The following is a 17,043-nucleotide window of genomic DNA, read 5'->3' on the forward strand; positions in this document are numbered from 1 at the left end:
CTGTAATTTTCTTTTTTTGTTTTGTCATTGTCTGGTTTTGATATCAGGGTAATGTTGGCTTTGTAGAATGAATTAGGAAGCTTCCCCTCCTCTTCAATTTTTTGGAAGACTTTGAGAAGGATGGGTATTAAGTCTTCTTTGAATGTTTGGTAGAATTCACCAGGGAAACTGTCTGGTCCTGGACTTTTATTTTTTGCTAGGTTTTTGATTACGGTTTCTATCTCTTTACTGGTGATTGGTCTATTCAAATTCTCTATTTCTTCTTCATTCAGTTTTGGAAGGTTGTATGATTCTAGGAATTTATCCATTTCTTGTAGATTATCCAACTTGGCGTAGTATTTTCTTATAATCTTCTGTATTTCTGAGATGTCTGTTATAATTTCTTCTCTTTCATTTCTGATTTTATTTATTAGAGCCCTCTCTCTTGTTTTCTTGGTGAGTCTAGCTAAAGGTTTGTCAGTTTTGTTTATCTTTTTGAAGAACCAGCTCTTATTTTCATTGATTTTTTTTCTAGTCTCTATTTCATTTATTTCTGCTCTGATTTTTATTCCCTTTCTTCTGAGGATTTGGGCTTTGTTTGTTCTTCTTTTTCCAGTTCCTTTAGGTTTACTGTTAGGTTGTTTGAGATTTTTCTTGTTTGTTGAGGGAGGCCTGTATTGCTATAAACTTTCCTCTTACAACCGCTTTTGCTGTCATACCATATTCTGAAGTACCACTTGGGCCAAAAAGTGAATAGGAAAAATATGGTATAGACACCTTAAGGTTTTGAATGCTTAGTAGATGTGATGTCAGTTTAGCCAGAAGGGGAAGAGATTGTCCTTATCATTAGATAGCAGATGAATTTGAAAAGAATGATTACCATGTGAAAGAGGCTGTATAACTTAAATATGTTTGGGTTGTATAGTTATCTCAGTGACTTAAGGTGATGTTGAGGAAAAAATGCATTAATGAGCTGAAATCCTCATATTTGGGAATATCATTGTTAGAATTTTAGAGTTCATTGTCAGTTAGAAATAGGCCTAGAGGGCTGGCGCCATGGCTTAGCGGTTAAGTGCGCACGCTCTGCTGCTGGCAGCCTGGGTTCGGATCCCGGGCACGCACCGACGCACACCGCTTCTCCGGCCATGCTGAGGCCGTGTCCCACATACAGCAACTAGAAGGATGTGCAACTATGACATACAACTATCTACTGGGGCTTTGGGGGGAAAATAAATGTATAATAAAAAAAGTTTTAAAAAAAGAAAGAAATAGGCCTAGAAGTCAGATATTTAATGGCTAAAATATCAGCTTTATCAGTATTGTTATGGAGAACATAACTTCCATGTGTGGCCATAATGGGCTATCTAATACTTCACTTCAAAATTAAATTTACCTGCAGGCAGAGTTAGACAATTGCTGGTCCATATTTCCAGGCAGGGCACTTGTACATGGAAGAAGGTAGGCAGAATTCATCCCCTCTGCCTAGAATCGGCTGAGCTTTGCATGCCCAGTTTTTTCTGCTTAACTTACCAATCAGAAGCCACCCCTTCTCCACTGGGGAAGGAGGAGGGAGTGAGATGTGGGGAGAGAGGCCAGGAGTGTCACTCTAATTAAAATCCCTCCACATGGAAACACGAAGAGTGGACAATATGTTCTCTCCCTTACAATCAGTAAAAAAAGAAATGAGTACAACTGAATCAAGTCTCTTCAAAATGAAATATCTTGCCTGGTAGCTTAATTTCTTCCTCCTGTCTCTGCAGCTTCCTTGCTCGGAGTGGAAGTCAACTTGACGTAGCCATATTTAACATGGCCAGAAATCTTGAAGTAAATGCCTAATTATAATATTTGGCCCACAGATGCTCAAATATTTGAATGAAAGTCTTCTGAATACACAGAATAGCTGTTGTCAATTCCAGTATAATTTATCAAGAGTTAAAATGATGAAACCTTTTTGGTATTGGTCTTAGTAACATTCATCCTGAAGGCACTGTTTAGTCCTGGTAACTATTTGAAGCCCAGTTGAAGGCGAGATTGGGAGAGATTTGCAGTGGGAATACAGTATTTTGAAGGATCATAGACAAAGTTCTCTTTATTTGCTGGAGGAGAAACGATGATGGACTTACCAGTGGCATTCTACCAGAAGTCGATTATTTTCCACCCCAAATCATGGGAAGAGGGTGGTATAAATAGCTCCTTCCTTTGATATCAGACTTGAGAGTAGACTAATGAGCACATACTGTTTGTTATCACTGAGACCAATCTGTGGAGAGATTTTTGTGTGTGCTGATGGCCAATTCAACTAGTATAGCCAGCTTGGTTAGTGTACTTGCGTGGGAGAAAGTGATTAACTAAGAAAGTCAATAACTCTGTGGCAAGGATATGATTTGTACAAATCAGTGATCCCCAAAGTGGAATGGTACCCAAGATAACTTACTGGAGGATGGGAAGAAAATATTAGGACTTCTATTAGTGTTATTTTTAATTTTGATTTTTAAATTTACAGTGCACAATATTTTAAATAGTTTATGTTTATTTACATGTAAATATATATATTTGAGTTATATAATACAAATTTTTGCTGATTAGGGAGCATGATAAAGTTTGGAGACTACTACTCTAGCAGATGAGGTCACCTAAACTTTTATTAGGGATCAGGTGGACAGAGAATGCAGACTTGGGAGTGAGGGATGCAGAGTGCACTTGAAGGAAACAAGAAGAAATGCAAACTCAACACAGTGTAATACAAAAATGTATCAATGTGCAGAGAGGAAAAAAATTAATACCAATGGATATAATATAGAGGTCTTCATTCATTTTGTTTAAAAAGAAATCAATAAACTGTTAAATAATATTTTAATTAAAAACAGTGTTTTAGGAAGAGACTTCCATGTGAGGATGGCTTACAAAGGTGACCCTGCATAAACACTATCCCTGAGTGGATCTGACTCTTCCTTGTAGAGTGGTTATACCAGCACTAAAACCATATTCTTTGATAAACAGGATTTATTGTTTCAGAGACTTTGTAATATTGAAACTATTGCATTTTCTTATTTTTATAATGTCTTAATCCAATTTTATATTCATAACCAGGATAGAGAACAGCACTTCAGTTGATTTAATTTTAGTTAATTAACTGTTTAATGTTTGTGCTGGTTTTCTTGCATTTAGTAGTGGCCACTTCTGTGTTATAAACAGCCCAGCATGCGTATTTGATCAGGGACTCTAGACTGGGCGGTTTCAGCTAGATGAGACACTGGAAGACATATGGGCGTGTGGCAGGCATCTAGACGGGGATTGGCAAACTTTTTCTGTAAAGGGCCGGGTAGTAGATATTTTAGTCTTTGCAGGCCAGATGGTCTCTGTTGCCACTAAACTCTGTTCTTGTAGCATGTTAGCAATCTTAGACATATGTAAACAAGTGGGTGTGGTGTGGTGGTGTTCCCGTGAAACTTCATTTACACAAACAGGCAATAGGCCAATAGTTTATGGAGTCTCGATCTAGGTTAACATGTCAATATGGTTCTCAGTTCAAGAACAAGACTGCCACAAAATTAAAGTAAGTTAATTGTTTGAAACTTAGAATGCACTGTAGAAACAACATTAGAAATAGTAGTTATGTAAGAAGCCTATTTTACCTTTTAAATAGCTGAACTATATGCTACCTGATTTCTGGAGGTCTCTACCCAGTTGGGATGTAAGGGTATTAGGAGTAAGAAGTGAAGAAATAGATTGAAAACTAGGTGTTTGTGGTCAGAGTATGAATTTGGAGAGTAAGATTTCTGAATTTTAGAAGAGGAATGGTTACGGATTGTGAAGATGACCAAAGTATGTAATGGGAGTGTTTTGCTCAAGTGGCATGGAGGTGAAGGTTCTTAAGGTTAAAGAAGAGATCAGGAAACTACAAAGGGAGAATTGCTCTTTCCTTATTGTGGTGGTGGCAAGGGCTTTTCCCCCTTACTCCTATCTCTTGGTGGTGAGGAAGGATTTTCCATCCCTTATCTTGTTTGGTGTCAGCCTCCCGTGTTTCCAGCAGAGAGGAAATGCTACAGAGGAAACCTCTTTGCAGTAGTGGAGGCCACGGTAGGCTCTTGGTAGGAGCTTTAGTGCTGGCGATGGGAGAAGAAAGTAGAGAAGGAATTCAGGGGCTATAGTGAGTAGAGTTTTCTTTTAAGTCTGTGTAATTGTGCCCCTGAAGTTAAAGAGGATGGGACAGAGTAGGTAGTTTCCATGTACTCCTGTTGTGTAGCCTAGTGGGGGACTTGTAACAGTTCCTTCGCATTACCTCCTTTAGGTGGGAGATAAGGGCTAAGTGGTCGCTCCTAGAGTGTATGTGTTTTTGGAGGAGGGAAGATACATTTTAAACTAAGGGTAAGGAGTTGGGAAACATAGGACAGGACTAGAGCAGTTGGAGGAGTGGGGTGGTAGAGAAATAGGGGGCTTTGGGGGAAAGAGACCCTCAGTAGCAGTAGAGAGAAGAGGCCATTTCCTCATCTGCAGTTTGGGAGGGGTATTCCCAAGTAGGAAGATGGATTATATTGTAGGTAATACTTGCAAAGCGGGGCTGCCTGTTCTTAAATTGAATTTCCAGCTTTATTTCCTTTTAAAAAGGGCTATATATTTCTTAACTATGTATTAAGGTGCTTTTTGAATATGTTATACTTATATTCTTGTGTTATAGAAGAAATTAAAATAGAAGTAGCTGTGTAGAGTCATGGACCAAATTAGGATTTTCTTTCAAATTAAGTCCCTGAGGCTCTAAACTGTTATTGCACAGGCTTGATTTATGTCTGATAATTTGTATCATTAAGTTCAGCCCTGATTTTGGAAATTTTTACAGTTTAAATTATGGCAATATTCTGATTTTAGGGATTTGTTAAAACTGAATTAGAAACTAGGGAGAAGAATTTCTTAATGGACCCTGCTGATCTAAGCCTGGCTTAGATCCCTCAGTAGGATAGGATAAAAGGAAACTTTTATACAGAATTTCCTCTTTTATTACCTTGCTTCTTGAGAGAATGGAAATAATATGACTTCGAGGCTATAACTATAAAATTTCTGAATCTTTATTGATATTCTCTATTTGTTGAGATGTTATTTTCCTGGTGTCCTTTAGCTGTTTTCCATGGTTTCCTTGAACTCTTTAGCCTATTTAAAACAGTTATTTTAAGTCTTTGTCTAGCAGGTCCAATGTCTGTGTTTCCTCAGGGACAGTTTCTGTTAATTTCTCCTGTGAATAGGCAATACACTCTTGTTTCTTTGCATGCTTTGTGATTTTTTGTTGGAGACTGGACATTTGATTATAATAATGTGGTAACTCTAGAAATCAGATTCTTCCCCTTCCTCAGGGTTCATTTTTGTTGCTTATGTAGGTTTTAGTTGTGTATTTGTGACTTTTCTAAATTATTCTTGTAATGATTGTATTCTTTGTTGTTTATGGTGTCTAAAGTCTCTGTTCCTTGAGCTTGTGGTCAGCTAGTGTTTTGACACAGATTTCCTTGAATGCCTGGAGCCAAGTAAACATGAAGAACTCTCCAGTCTTTGCAGATTGACTCTTTTGGGGTACTTCTTGAGTGCTTAGCCAGGTTTATGACTCGGCCTTAGCCTTTACTTCCTTCTTGCTCTGAGTCTAAAAATTAGCCAGAAGTGAAAGTGTAGAGTCTTCTCAGGTCTTTTCTGAGCATGTGGTCTGCCCTGGGTATGCATGTGGCTTCCCAAATTCCATTGTATAGGCCCACGCACTGTGTATAGCTTTTCAATGCCCTAATTCTTCAAAGAGTCTCTCTCCCCAGATTTTCCTCCCAGGCTCTTGGTGTGTGTATTGTTCGCTTCCACTGTAGTCTTTTGCCTGAGTCAGCAGGGGTTGTTCATATATTTGCCTTGCAATGTTTTTGAGGAAAAAGCCTCTGTAAAGCTGCTTTTTTTGCCCTGAAAGGGTTTCATGTTAGGCATGGGATAATTTTCATACTGTATCAGCAAATGATTTTGTAAATTAAATGCAAAAGTATTAGGTAAATTTCAGTTGCTCAAAAGATTAGTACGATTAAATTTATGGGTTCCTTCCTTGAACCAATCTGAGTAACTGTTAAATCCATCTTCTCCATTCTTATAACCACTGGCAAATGGATTACCCTATATAGTCTCCTGTTTAGATGTTCCCCATTGATCTACTGAATGGTTTGCAATTCCTCAAATTTATCATGCTATTTCATGGGCTTCCAGGTCTTCAGACATACCTCTCTTAGGAACACTGTTGTATGTTATCCTTTTTAGATACCTGCTAGATTAAATTTGATAATATTTTGTTTAGGACTTTTTATGAGTGATATTTGTGATTTTCATTTCTTCTTGTGTTGGTTTTGTCAAGTTGTGCTTTTTAAAGAATTTTTCCATTTCATCTAAAATGTCAAATTCATTGATATGAAGTTGTTCTTAATGTCTTATTCTTTGTATAGCATCAGTAGTGATGTCCCTCATCCTTTTTTTTTTTTTTTTTTTTTTTTTGTGAGGAGATCAGCCCTGTGCTAACATCCGCCAATCCTCCTCTTTTTTTTTTTTTTTGCTGAGGAAGACGGCCCTGGGCTAACATCTGTGCCCATCTTCCTCCACTTTATATGGGACGCCGCCACAGCATGGCTTGCCAAGCAGTGCGTCGGTGCGCGCCCGGGATCCGAACCAGCGAACCCCAGGCCGCCGCAGCGGAGCGCGCGCACTTAACCGCTTGCGCCACCGGGCCGGCCCCCCTCATCCTTTTTGATAGTGATAATTAATATATATGTTTATTTTCTTGATCAGTTTTGCTGGGGGTTACTAATTTTATTAATCTTCATAAAGCCAACTTTTAGTTGTGTTAATTTTTTTTATTGTGTGACTATTTTCTATGTTAGAGATTTCTGTTCTTTATTATTCCTTTCCTTATACTTTCATTTTAATTTACTGTTCTTTTTCTAGTTTCTTGAGCTGTAGTCTTGGATAATTGATTTCAACGTTCTAATATACACATTTAGAGCTCTAAGTTTCCCTCTAACCACTAGTTTAACTTCATCTCATAAATTTTGATATATTGTGGTTTTAGTATTATTAAATTAAAACTATTGGGGCCGGCCCGGTGGCGCAAGCCGTTAAGTGCGCGCGGTCCACTGCGGCGCCCAGGGTTCGCTGGTTCGGATCCCGGGCGCGCACCGACGCACTGCTTGGCAAGCCATGCTGTGGCGGCGTCCCATATAAAGTGGAGGAAGATGGGCACAGATGTTAGCCCAGGGCCGTCTTCCTCAGCAAAAAAAGAGGAGGATTGGCGGATGTTAGCACAGGGCTGATCTCCTCACAAAAAAAAAAAAAAAAAAAACCATTTTCTAATTATCCTTTTCACTTAGAAGTCTGTTGCTTAATTTCCAAACATTTGGGAATTTTTAATTTTTCTTTTTGCGTGGTCACTGTATATGGGGTTGCCACTAATTGCATGGCTTTTGGATGCATTATTACTGTAGCCAATTGTTGTTGATTGCTTAAATTGATTTAATTCAATTCTGGTGTTACTTGTTGCTATGGCTTAAGAGCAAGAATTCATTTAAAGAGGGTGGGAATTTTTTCTCTGTCAACCCTGGCTTTTGAAAGACTTCTGCAGGCCCAAAGGGCTAAAAAATCTAGGGGTTCAAGCTTCTCAAGTGCATTTACCCAGATGACATCCTCCTAGGTATCAGGGTTTCACCTCCTTGTAGGGGCACTGAGGTCTTTAGCACTGAAGTCTTGCCAGGGCTGTGAATTAAACTTTTTCTGTAATTCTGCTCCTCTCACACTCTGGTCCTGGGCCTGTTTATCAGCTTGATCTACCCTCGGGCTTTAGGTAGAGAGTCTTTTTAAATGTTACGGAGTCCCCTGGCTCTTAACACTATATCTAAAATTGGTGGTTGGTGAACTGAGTCTTATGGGATGTTGGGGAAAGTTGTTCATGTGGAGGTGTCTCACTGGAGGCACTCCGCTGCAGTTTTCTTCCTTCAACATATCAATGGCTTTTAACGGCAATCAACTAATTCCACAGTCCTTATAATTACCCTTGATACTGTATTTCAGATATTAGAGATATTACATATGCCTGTTGCATTAGTCAGTGCATCACCTTCCGCTAGTATCCCAGCTCAATTCACCGCAAGTGAAAGTCTTAGTCATTGTGCTGCTATAGCGTGCTATGGGTTATTACTACTCTGTCCACCACCCTCAGTGTGGCTCTTGTTGCCATCTGGCCAGTGAATTATTCAACCCCAGAATCCCATCCTGAAGATCTGCTTCCTGGTACTCATTGTCAGTTTGGTCACTTTCCCTTCCACCACCCTGAAGCAGATCTTGAGACATGAATTGAGCATGTGTAGTATATTTGGGAGGTGCAGGGACACTGACAGAAGTGATACAGAGAAGAGAAGGAGCCAATAAGACATATGTTATCAAGTCAACTACCACAGTAGGTGACTAGAGCCTAATCCCACAGGGAAATGCTGGGGAAAAAATGCACTTCATTATTATGCCAGCAAAGAGGTAAGGAAGCTTGGGGTATTTACACTCTTTAAACCAAATCGTTCATTGGCTAAGGGCTGCCACTGGGAGGATGTTGATTCACAGGCAGTTTCAGCCCACGGTATGCACAGGAAGAGTGGGTTCCAGCAGCCGGAGGGGAACCCTTCAGCGAAGATGCAGGTGCTGGCCTGAGGAAATCAGGCTGGAGTGTCTGGAAATGGTAAGGGGGTCTGAGAGGATATGGGTGTAGCACGGACACTGTTGGCCACTGCATAAGATATGTCTGTTTTCAACTATGCAAGATAATAACAAATTACTTTCTTCTTTTTTTTTTTTTGTGAGGAAGATCAGCCCTGAGCTAACATCCATGCTAATCCTCCTCTTTTTGCTGAGGAAGACCAGCTCTGAGCTAACATCCACTGCCAATCCTCCTCCTTTTTTTTCCCCAAAGCCCCAGTAGATAGTTGTATGTCATAGTTGCACATCCTTCTAGTTGCTGTATGTGGGACACGGCCTCAGCATGGCCGGAGAAGCGGTGCGTCGGTGCGTGCCTGGGATCTGAACCCGGGCCGCCAGTAGCGGGGCGTGCGCACTTAACTGCTAAGCCACCGGGCCGGCCCCCAAATTACTTTCTAAAGTTGTTGTGCTGATTTATTCCTATGAGAATTCTTTTTCTCCACATCCTTGCCAATATTTGATGTTATCAATCTTTTAAATTTTAGCCATTCTGTTGGGTGCGTAGTGGTATATTATTATGATTTTATTTTGCATATCCTTGATTATTGTTGATTGGTTTGGGTCCAATCAGGAAAGAGAATCACACAGTAATTTTAAGAGGAAAAGTTTAATGTAAAGAATTATTGACTATAACAGGGATTGAAGTAATGAGAAATTGGCTAGTAAGAAATCAAGAGAACACTGAAGAAAATAAAATAGTAGGTATAAGGAGCAGCCATTGCTGAGACAGAGCACTTAAGTAAGAGCCCCTGCCTCCTGGCCTCAGATCCAGACCTTGTTGGGAGGGCATCGCTGTGGCTTACTGAATGGCGGAAAAGTTGCTGTAATGCCTCACTGGTGGAAGTTGCTTGACATCTGTCCTTTGGGATTTGCTATGATTACTTTATAGGATGCTGGGGAAAGCTGTTCATGGGACAGTGTCTCACTAGAGGCACTCTGCTGCAAAATTGCCTGAGAGGAAGTGCTAGGGGAAGCTGTTGGTGGCTGGGTGCTGCTGGCCATCACGTACTGTGGAAGCCGACAAGCTGCAGGAGCTTGTTGAGTGAGTACATTGGAACCAGGAGGCAAAATTCTTCTCCTGCGCTTTCTCCAGTGCATTCTACTGACGAAGCATGCCAGCTTAACATCATGCCATCTGGCAAAGAAAAAATATTTAAAGGGCCCAGATCTATTTTCACAGAGTAGGCAAATAGTGTGAATTTTGAGGTGAGAGGTGATGGATAACTGGTACAGTCTACCCTTTGATTATTCAGCTTCTGTATGCTTCCTTCTGAACACATGTGAACTCCCCCAAAACCAAACAACACTATATTTATACCTAAGAAGATATACTTCTTCCAAGTGAAGAAGTTCTCATCCTTTGTCTAAAATGAGGAAACACATAGTCCCAAGAGTCATTGTTTCTGTCATTGGTTATATTAATTACTCTTCATATTCAGTCACAGTCACACCAAATATTTCATTATCTAAGTCTAAATGGTAAAGTTAATTTACGGCAACTTGTATATAAAATAAAAATGTGAAGGAGAGACAAGATGTACATATAATAGCAAATAGAAACTATGCAAAGCTGTTATATATGATCCTTACAAGACCATAATTGATATCTATGATTTTGTTCTGCCACTCCCCATTCTGTATTTACCCTGCCCTCAGCTAGAATCTCAGTTCATTGGAGTCAAATTCTTAATTTTGATTATGATAGTTTTCAGTATTAGAATTTCCCATTATTTTTTTCAAATATGCCGTTACTTTTTACAGTTTTCAATTAACTACCAAAATTTTAAATCTTGTCGTTTTGAACTTAGTAAATTGTGTTTGTTTTGTAGGACTCATCTGATAATCTCCATAATTGAAATATCTTCAGGTTCTCTTCCCATTGTCTGTTGGTTCTTATTTTGTTGTCTTCATATGCCTAATTATCTTTGATCATGCTAGACATTTTATATGAAAATTATTGGTAGAAATAATTTGAGGCCTGGGATAACGTTATCTTCTTTAGAGAGTATTTTTGTATCATTTTTTGGGAGTCTTGGCATACTAACATTTCTAGTATCACCTTAAGCCAGTTGTAAGTCTTGGGGTTTTCTGCTACCCAGATGACTCGTAGCTAGTCCATGTAAGGGCTGGTTACTTCTGGTACACCGTTACCCTAATAGCAAGACACTGGGTCCCAATTCAGAGTGCCATGTTGTTTATTTGAGCCCCTTTTGTGGGCCATTGCCTCCAACATTGACCACCCCCGCCCCCCCCGCCCCGCTGCCAAAAGCACTCTCGGCCCTTTGGCAGTCTTTTCTAAATAGACAAATTTCTGCAGAGCAAAAGTACCTCTGAGTGCCTGGCTCCTCTTAAAGAATTTGTGACTTCTGCATCTTGGCTTGGTAGATCTTACCATTTTGTTACTTATAAGATGCTTTTAAGATTTTAAAATTATTCCTTAGGTTTTTAAGTTGTCTTCAGTGGAGGTTTGTCTGAATTAGTTCATCTGGTATTATTGGAAGTGAAAAATCAGGACAAGTTATTTAACTTGTCATTTAAACTGTGCTTCAGTTTTCTTATCTGTAATATGGGATTAATAATTACTTACTATCTCATAGGGTTTTTGAAATTTTTAAATGAGGTAACACATTATGCGCTTACAGTAGTGCCTGACACGTAGAAAATGCTCAATTTGTTATTACAGTAATTTGAGAACGTTGGAATTTGTCTGTTGCTCTTCAAAAACTTTTCCAAGCATGAATTAGCCCCTTTATTACCCAAAGTAATTTGCAGGGATTATGAAAGATTTACAAATACCATTCATATTGACTGACCTGTCTGTCAACCCTGCTTTAGGTAAATGAAAGTTTTTTTCCCCTAATATTTTTAAGACTCTAAACTATAAGGAAAATTTAATTTTATCTAAAACTAGATCATAACCCTGATATCTGTATGTATATGTGTGTATGTGTATACATGTGTGTTTGGATATGTGAATATATGAAGACTGATAAGCCTTGATGTGTGTATGCATATATAAATATGTAAAGGCTAGATGGGAAAATGTTTTATTATTTAAAATATGGTCTTTTGTTGGTAAAATAATTGGGCTAAAGGAGAACAAAATGAAGTAGGTTGGGTTCTTGTTTTAAATACTTTTAAATTCTGAAAATCTGAAGTTTTTTTAAAATTTCTTTTTCTTTTTTATGTTTAGAATAGAAGAGTATAAAACCTTTGATTTACCCTATCTTTAAAATTGATTGAGTTCTTGGACTAGGAATAAAGTAGACAGAGAAAATGATAATAAAAACAGGTGGCTAAACTCAGTAAAGTCTGGTGACAGCTGCTTTAGCAATCCTGTTGCATGAAAAGCAAATATAGTTAACAATGTAACTCCCCAAAGTGGTATGTACTTATACTATTGCTCTGTTCCATACCTGCATCTTTCAAAGTGCATTTGATCTTCATTCTTTGCCTCCACGTAATTTTTGTGCAGAGGAAATTTAACTTGCTCTATTTCACATCAACAGTGAACTCATCAGTACAATGTTCAGTCTTTTCAGTGTGATTTTTCCACTGTGTAAAATGAAACAGTTTTAATATTTCAAGATTTAAAGTTCCCAAAGAAGGTTCTTTTGAGATGTGGAGAGATACATGGCAATGTGAAAATTTTCCTAAGGTGTAAATAAATTCTCCCTTTTGGAAATTCCTACATCCCATTCCTTTGGTTTAATGTCTTTTTAATTTTCTTATGCTACTATATGTCTTAAAGTCACTTTAAGACAATTATTTTCATGATTTTGTTTTCTAGGTTAACGGAACCTTCTGGATATTTAACAGATGGTCCAATTAACTATAAGTATAAAACTAAATGTACATGGCTAATTGAAGGCTAGTAAGTATACAATTTGGGTTAAATTAATTTATTTTATTCTGAAATGATAAAGAATCTGTTATATCAATATTAAATTATTAAAGTGTAGCAACTTCATAGTTGTATAGGTTATTCAATTGCATATTATTGGAAAACATTATTCACGATTTTTTTAATGAGATTTACAACTTTTAGATATCAAGTTTAATATAAATTATAGTACCCCTTCACTTGTGGTAATAGTTTAATTTTTACTTGTATTTTATTTTTGAGCTATGTTACTCTGGCATTAAATCAAATAGGCATTTTTGGCTTCTTTTAAATATCTTTTTATGAAATTTGAAGACTCCATGGAAAGTATAAAAATATTCCATGCTGAATTATGCTATTGGTTCATACTGTTCAGCGTTTTAGTTCTAAGGGTGTTAAAAAAAGAACATTTTGTAGAAGAGAGAGTTAATTATCCTTTTAGAGATATTTTTCAGTAATTAGGGCTTGAGACTGAATTTATCTATTTAAACATATTATGAATGGATCATAAATGAATTGATATGAATTTTTTTGAGCCAGTTTATGATTTTTAAAGAGAGTATTTGGAAAACTGGATGGTTTTTTTGGGTTATTTTAAAAGTTTTTTAGAACTTAAAAGTTATTAATTCTCTGTGCACTTACGGTCTCATTTTGTTTATTTGTTAATAGTATATCATATTGAGACCTTTCAATTAAAATTTGAAGACCTTCTAGTTAAGGTCTTCAAATAAATAGAGCCTCTAGTTAAGGGTTCTGTAGAAATAAGAATAGTTGTTTCATGAGTGTTGAATTTTAAAAATCAATTTTATTCAAGTACAATTTGCATACAGTAAAATGCACCCATATTTAATGTACAGTTCAGTAAGGTTTCAGTAATGTATACAATCTATGTAACCTCTACCTTAGTCAAGACATAGAACGTTTCCTACTGACTAAATTTTTAGAAAATGGTAATACATACATATGGCCTGTTAATAGATTTTGAAGTTGCAAGTCATTTTTACAAATTAGATATGACTGCTTATCAGTGTTTTACTCTGGTGACTTAGTTAAGAATTTATAGAAAAATTATCTGTAAATAGGTTTTTAATAAAATATTATGTCTAAAATTTCTTTACACTGTGCTTTATATATTACATATTAATTTAAAAAATATTTTAATTTTTTTTTCAGTCCAAATGCAGTGTTAAGATTAAGATTCAATCATTTTGCTACAGAATGTAGCTGGGATCATATGTATGTTTATGATGGAGATTCAATATATGCACCTTTAATAGCTGTACTTAGGTGAGTAGTTATGTTTACTTGATGAACTTATAGTCAGTTGTAGAAAAGTAACTAATTTATTAATTTTAAATATATACTGATCTGTACTTAAAAATAAATTTAGCATAGATATTGATGGTTAAATTTCAGCGATCGTTGTAATACTATGTTGTATACTGTGCCTGTCAACTTAGGTAGATATATAATAATGTAAATATTAATATAGCAAAGATAAATAAGTGCTATATCAGAAATGTAGGTTTCTTATTAAATATCCCTTATTCTTGCTGTGTATAGTTTATTCTTTTAAAATGATTTGAATATGTTTTCAGAACTACCTATTTGGATAGATTAATGTGAATTCTAGCTAGCAAAGAAATAGACAAAATATATATTTTTGATAGTTGTCTTTTTAATTCAGAGAAACAATAAAATTTTAAAATCTGTAAAAAAAAGCTTAGGTTATGCTTTATGAAATGGTTTAATAAAGGAAATGTTTCTATCAGTTCTCAAATCTTGGGAATTTTGGTTACTTCAAATATTTTATTGTTAGTAGGTAGTCAGACTTAATTTTAAAATCACAGCATTTTCAGTATCAATTTAAAAATTTTTTCTGTGTGTATGTACAAATTATTATAAAATATTTTGCGAGTAGAAGAGACTATATTAGACACAGAAAAAATTAGGAACATACAGTGTAGATTTTGTGTACAATTTAACTGACATGATTGTTGCAGAGTTATTCATTACATTATTTCTTACTTTTGTTATTTCCATAATATCTCATATGTTCTGTCATTGTTAAAAATTTAAATATAGATAAAAGCTTAATATTCCCTTCAAAGTCTTTTATTTTATTTTTTCTTTTTACTATTTATGTCACAAATATTCTGTTTAACAGGAATGTGAACTATTATTGTTTTGGACAGACGTGTGAGAACTTGTATTTCCGAATGACTGTTTCAGAGTGATTCCTTGGGAGTTTAGACGCTTATTCTGTGATATTGCTATTGCCCAAGATACTTTCAGAACTTAATTTTTGAGTTGTTTGAAAATTATATAAAAAGTAGCCAGGAGTAGCCCCTTCATCTAAGGACAGTAGATAGAAAATGGAGTAGAGCCTTGTGAATAATTATGTTGTAAGATAATTCATTGTAACAATTAGATAAGGTCTGGAGTTGGTACATTTATTTTTAGCAATTTAGATATCACTCTGCTATCATTCCTCTATTTTTATGACCCTATTGACTGACCATCATTTATATGTGTGCCTTTTCATTTGTTTTTCTAGAGTCATAATGGCTTTGCATTGATTAATGGTGATCCATTAACACTCTTACCCCCTTTCTTGATACTAAAGGAAACTTTTGTAAGATAATTAGGAGGATGGGATTTAGTATATGACTATGAAGATGGAAGCAGTGATTTTTCATTCACAAGTGTTCCTGTTATCTATCCTGAGGGAGATGGAAAACTCATGTTTATTGAATATCCACTTGATGCTAAGCACTGTATTAGGCAGTTTAAATGTCATCTGCTCCTCACAAGGATCTTGTGGAAGAAGTACTATTTATCCCCATTTTACAGTTGAGAAAATTGAGACTCAGAGAAATTAAGTTTTACTTTTTTTTTTGCTGAGGAAGATTCACCCTGAGCTAACATCTGTGCCAATCTTCCTCTCTTTTGTATGTGGGTTGCCGCCACAGCATGGCTAACGAATGGTTGTAGGACCGCACCCAGGATCTGAACCCGTGAACCTGGGCCACTGAAACATAGTGCACTGAACTTAACCCCTATGCCGTGGGGCTGGCCCCAAGTTTTTACTTCTAATAGATGGTAGAGCCAGAATTAGAACTTGACAGTCTCTTGACTTAAAAGCCTATACTGTTTGCATTTCACCTTGCTAAGAATTCAGAATCTAAATGTTTGAATTATTCCAGTTGTATAAGTATTTATTATTCAACAAACATTTGATAACCTACTCAATTCCAGAGACTATCATAAGCCTGGAGGATGCAATAAGTAATAAGATACAGGCCACTGCAGTGACTTCAGACACCAACTACCTGGAGTTGGGCCAAACTTCATAGGTTAAGTGCACAGTCCTCTACAAGACTGGTCTCACTTGAGACTGGTTGCAAGTTCTGGGGTCCTCAGGCCACCCACACTTCTGACCAGCTGGCTACAAATTTAGGGGGGCCCACTACCCCCTCAGGTTCAATAATTCACTAGAATGAGTCACAGAACTCAGGAAAGCACTATGCTTAGGATTACAATTTTATTATGAAGGATAAAAATCAGGACCAATCAAATGAAGAGACTTATAGGGTGAGGTCTGGGAGAATCACAGACAAAGGTTTTGTGTCCTCAGGACGTGTTACTTTCCTAGCACATTAGTGTGTATCACCATCCAGGAAGCTCACCTGAGCTACACATGTCCAGAGTTTTTATTGGGGTTTCATTATGTAGGCATGATTGATTGAATCATTGGCCACAAGGTTGAACTCAATTTCTAGCCCCCCTCCTCTCTCTGGAAGTCAGATTGATTTCTTGTGGCTTAAAGCCCCAACCCTTTAATCACATGGTTGGTCTTTCTGGTATGGTCAGCTCCCCTCCTGAGTCATCTCATTAGCTTAAACTGTCTAGGGACCCACCATGAGTCACCTCATTAGCATAAACTGTCAGAGCCCACCATGAGTAACAGAGACTCCTATCACTTGGGAAATTCCAAGGATTTGGAGGCTACATCACTACACAGTAGTTAGACACTGGTGGCAGCACATAAACAGATTTTTTTACACAGCACAATAAATGTTATAATCAGGTTATGAAAAGAGTGCTATATGATTTTAGAAGAAGTTACTAATTCTTCATGAGTAGAAGAATGACAGACAAAGTATGGGGGCCAGATAGAACATTCTTGGTAGAGAAAAACATGTATAAAGGCATAGACGCATTAAAGAACATTATACTTTGGGACAGTAGTAAGTAGTTATGAGTACCTTGATCATAGGAAATGTGAAGGGATAGGTAGGAGCCGGATTATTCAATAAGTGGTAATCAGTAACATCTACTAAATGCTCTGATGTGCCAGGCAGTGTGCAAGAGGTCTTTATATACATTGACTCATTTAATCCTCACAGTAACCCTTCAGGTAGGTATTATTATTGCCA

The 17,043-nt window shown here is 37.0% G+C and overlaps 1 protein-coding gene across 3 annotated transcripts in view; it reads left to right on the top strand.

The window, feature by feature from the left end:
- The window catches only part of ATRNL1 (attractin like 1), a 739,265-nt gene that overhangs the window by 18,098 nt on the left and 704,124 nt on the right, over positions 1 to 17,043 (top strand). For all 3 annotated transcript variants that reach the window (XM_058544074.1, XM_058544075.1, XM_058544076.1), the window contains exons 2-3: positions 12,512 to 12,595; positions 13,778 to 13,891. In XM_058544074.1, the coding sequence (XP_058400057.1) occupies positions 12,512 to 12,595; positions 13,778 to 13,891 (198 nt within the window). The remainder of the gene's footprint in view (positions 1 to 12,511; positions 12,596 to 13,777; positions 13,892 to 17,043) is intronic.

The sequence above is a fragment of the Diceros bicornis genome, chromosome 6, assembly GCF_020826845.1.
Source record: "Diceros bicornis minor isolate mBicDic1 chromosome 6, mDicBic1.mat.cur, whole genome shotgun sequence".
Classification (NCBI taxonomy): domain Eukaryota; kingdom Metazoa; phylum Chordata; class Mammalia; order Perissodactyla; family Rhinocerotidae; genus Diceros; species Diceros bicornis.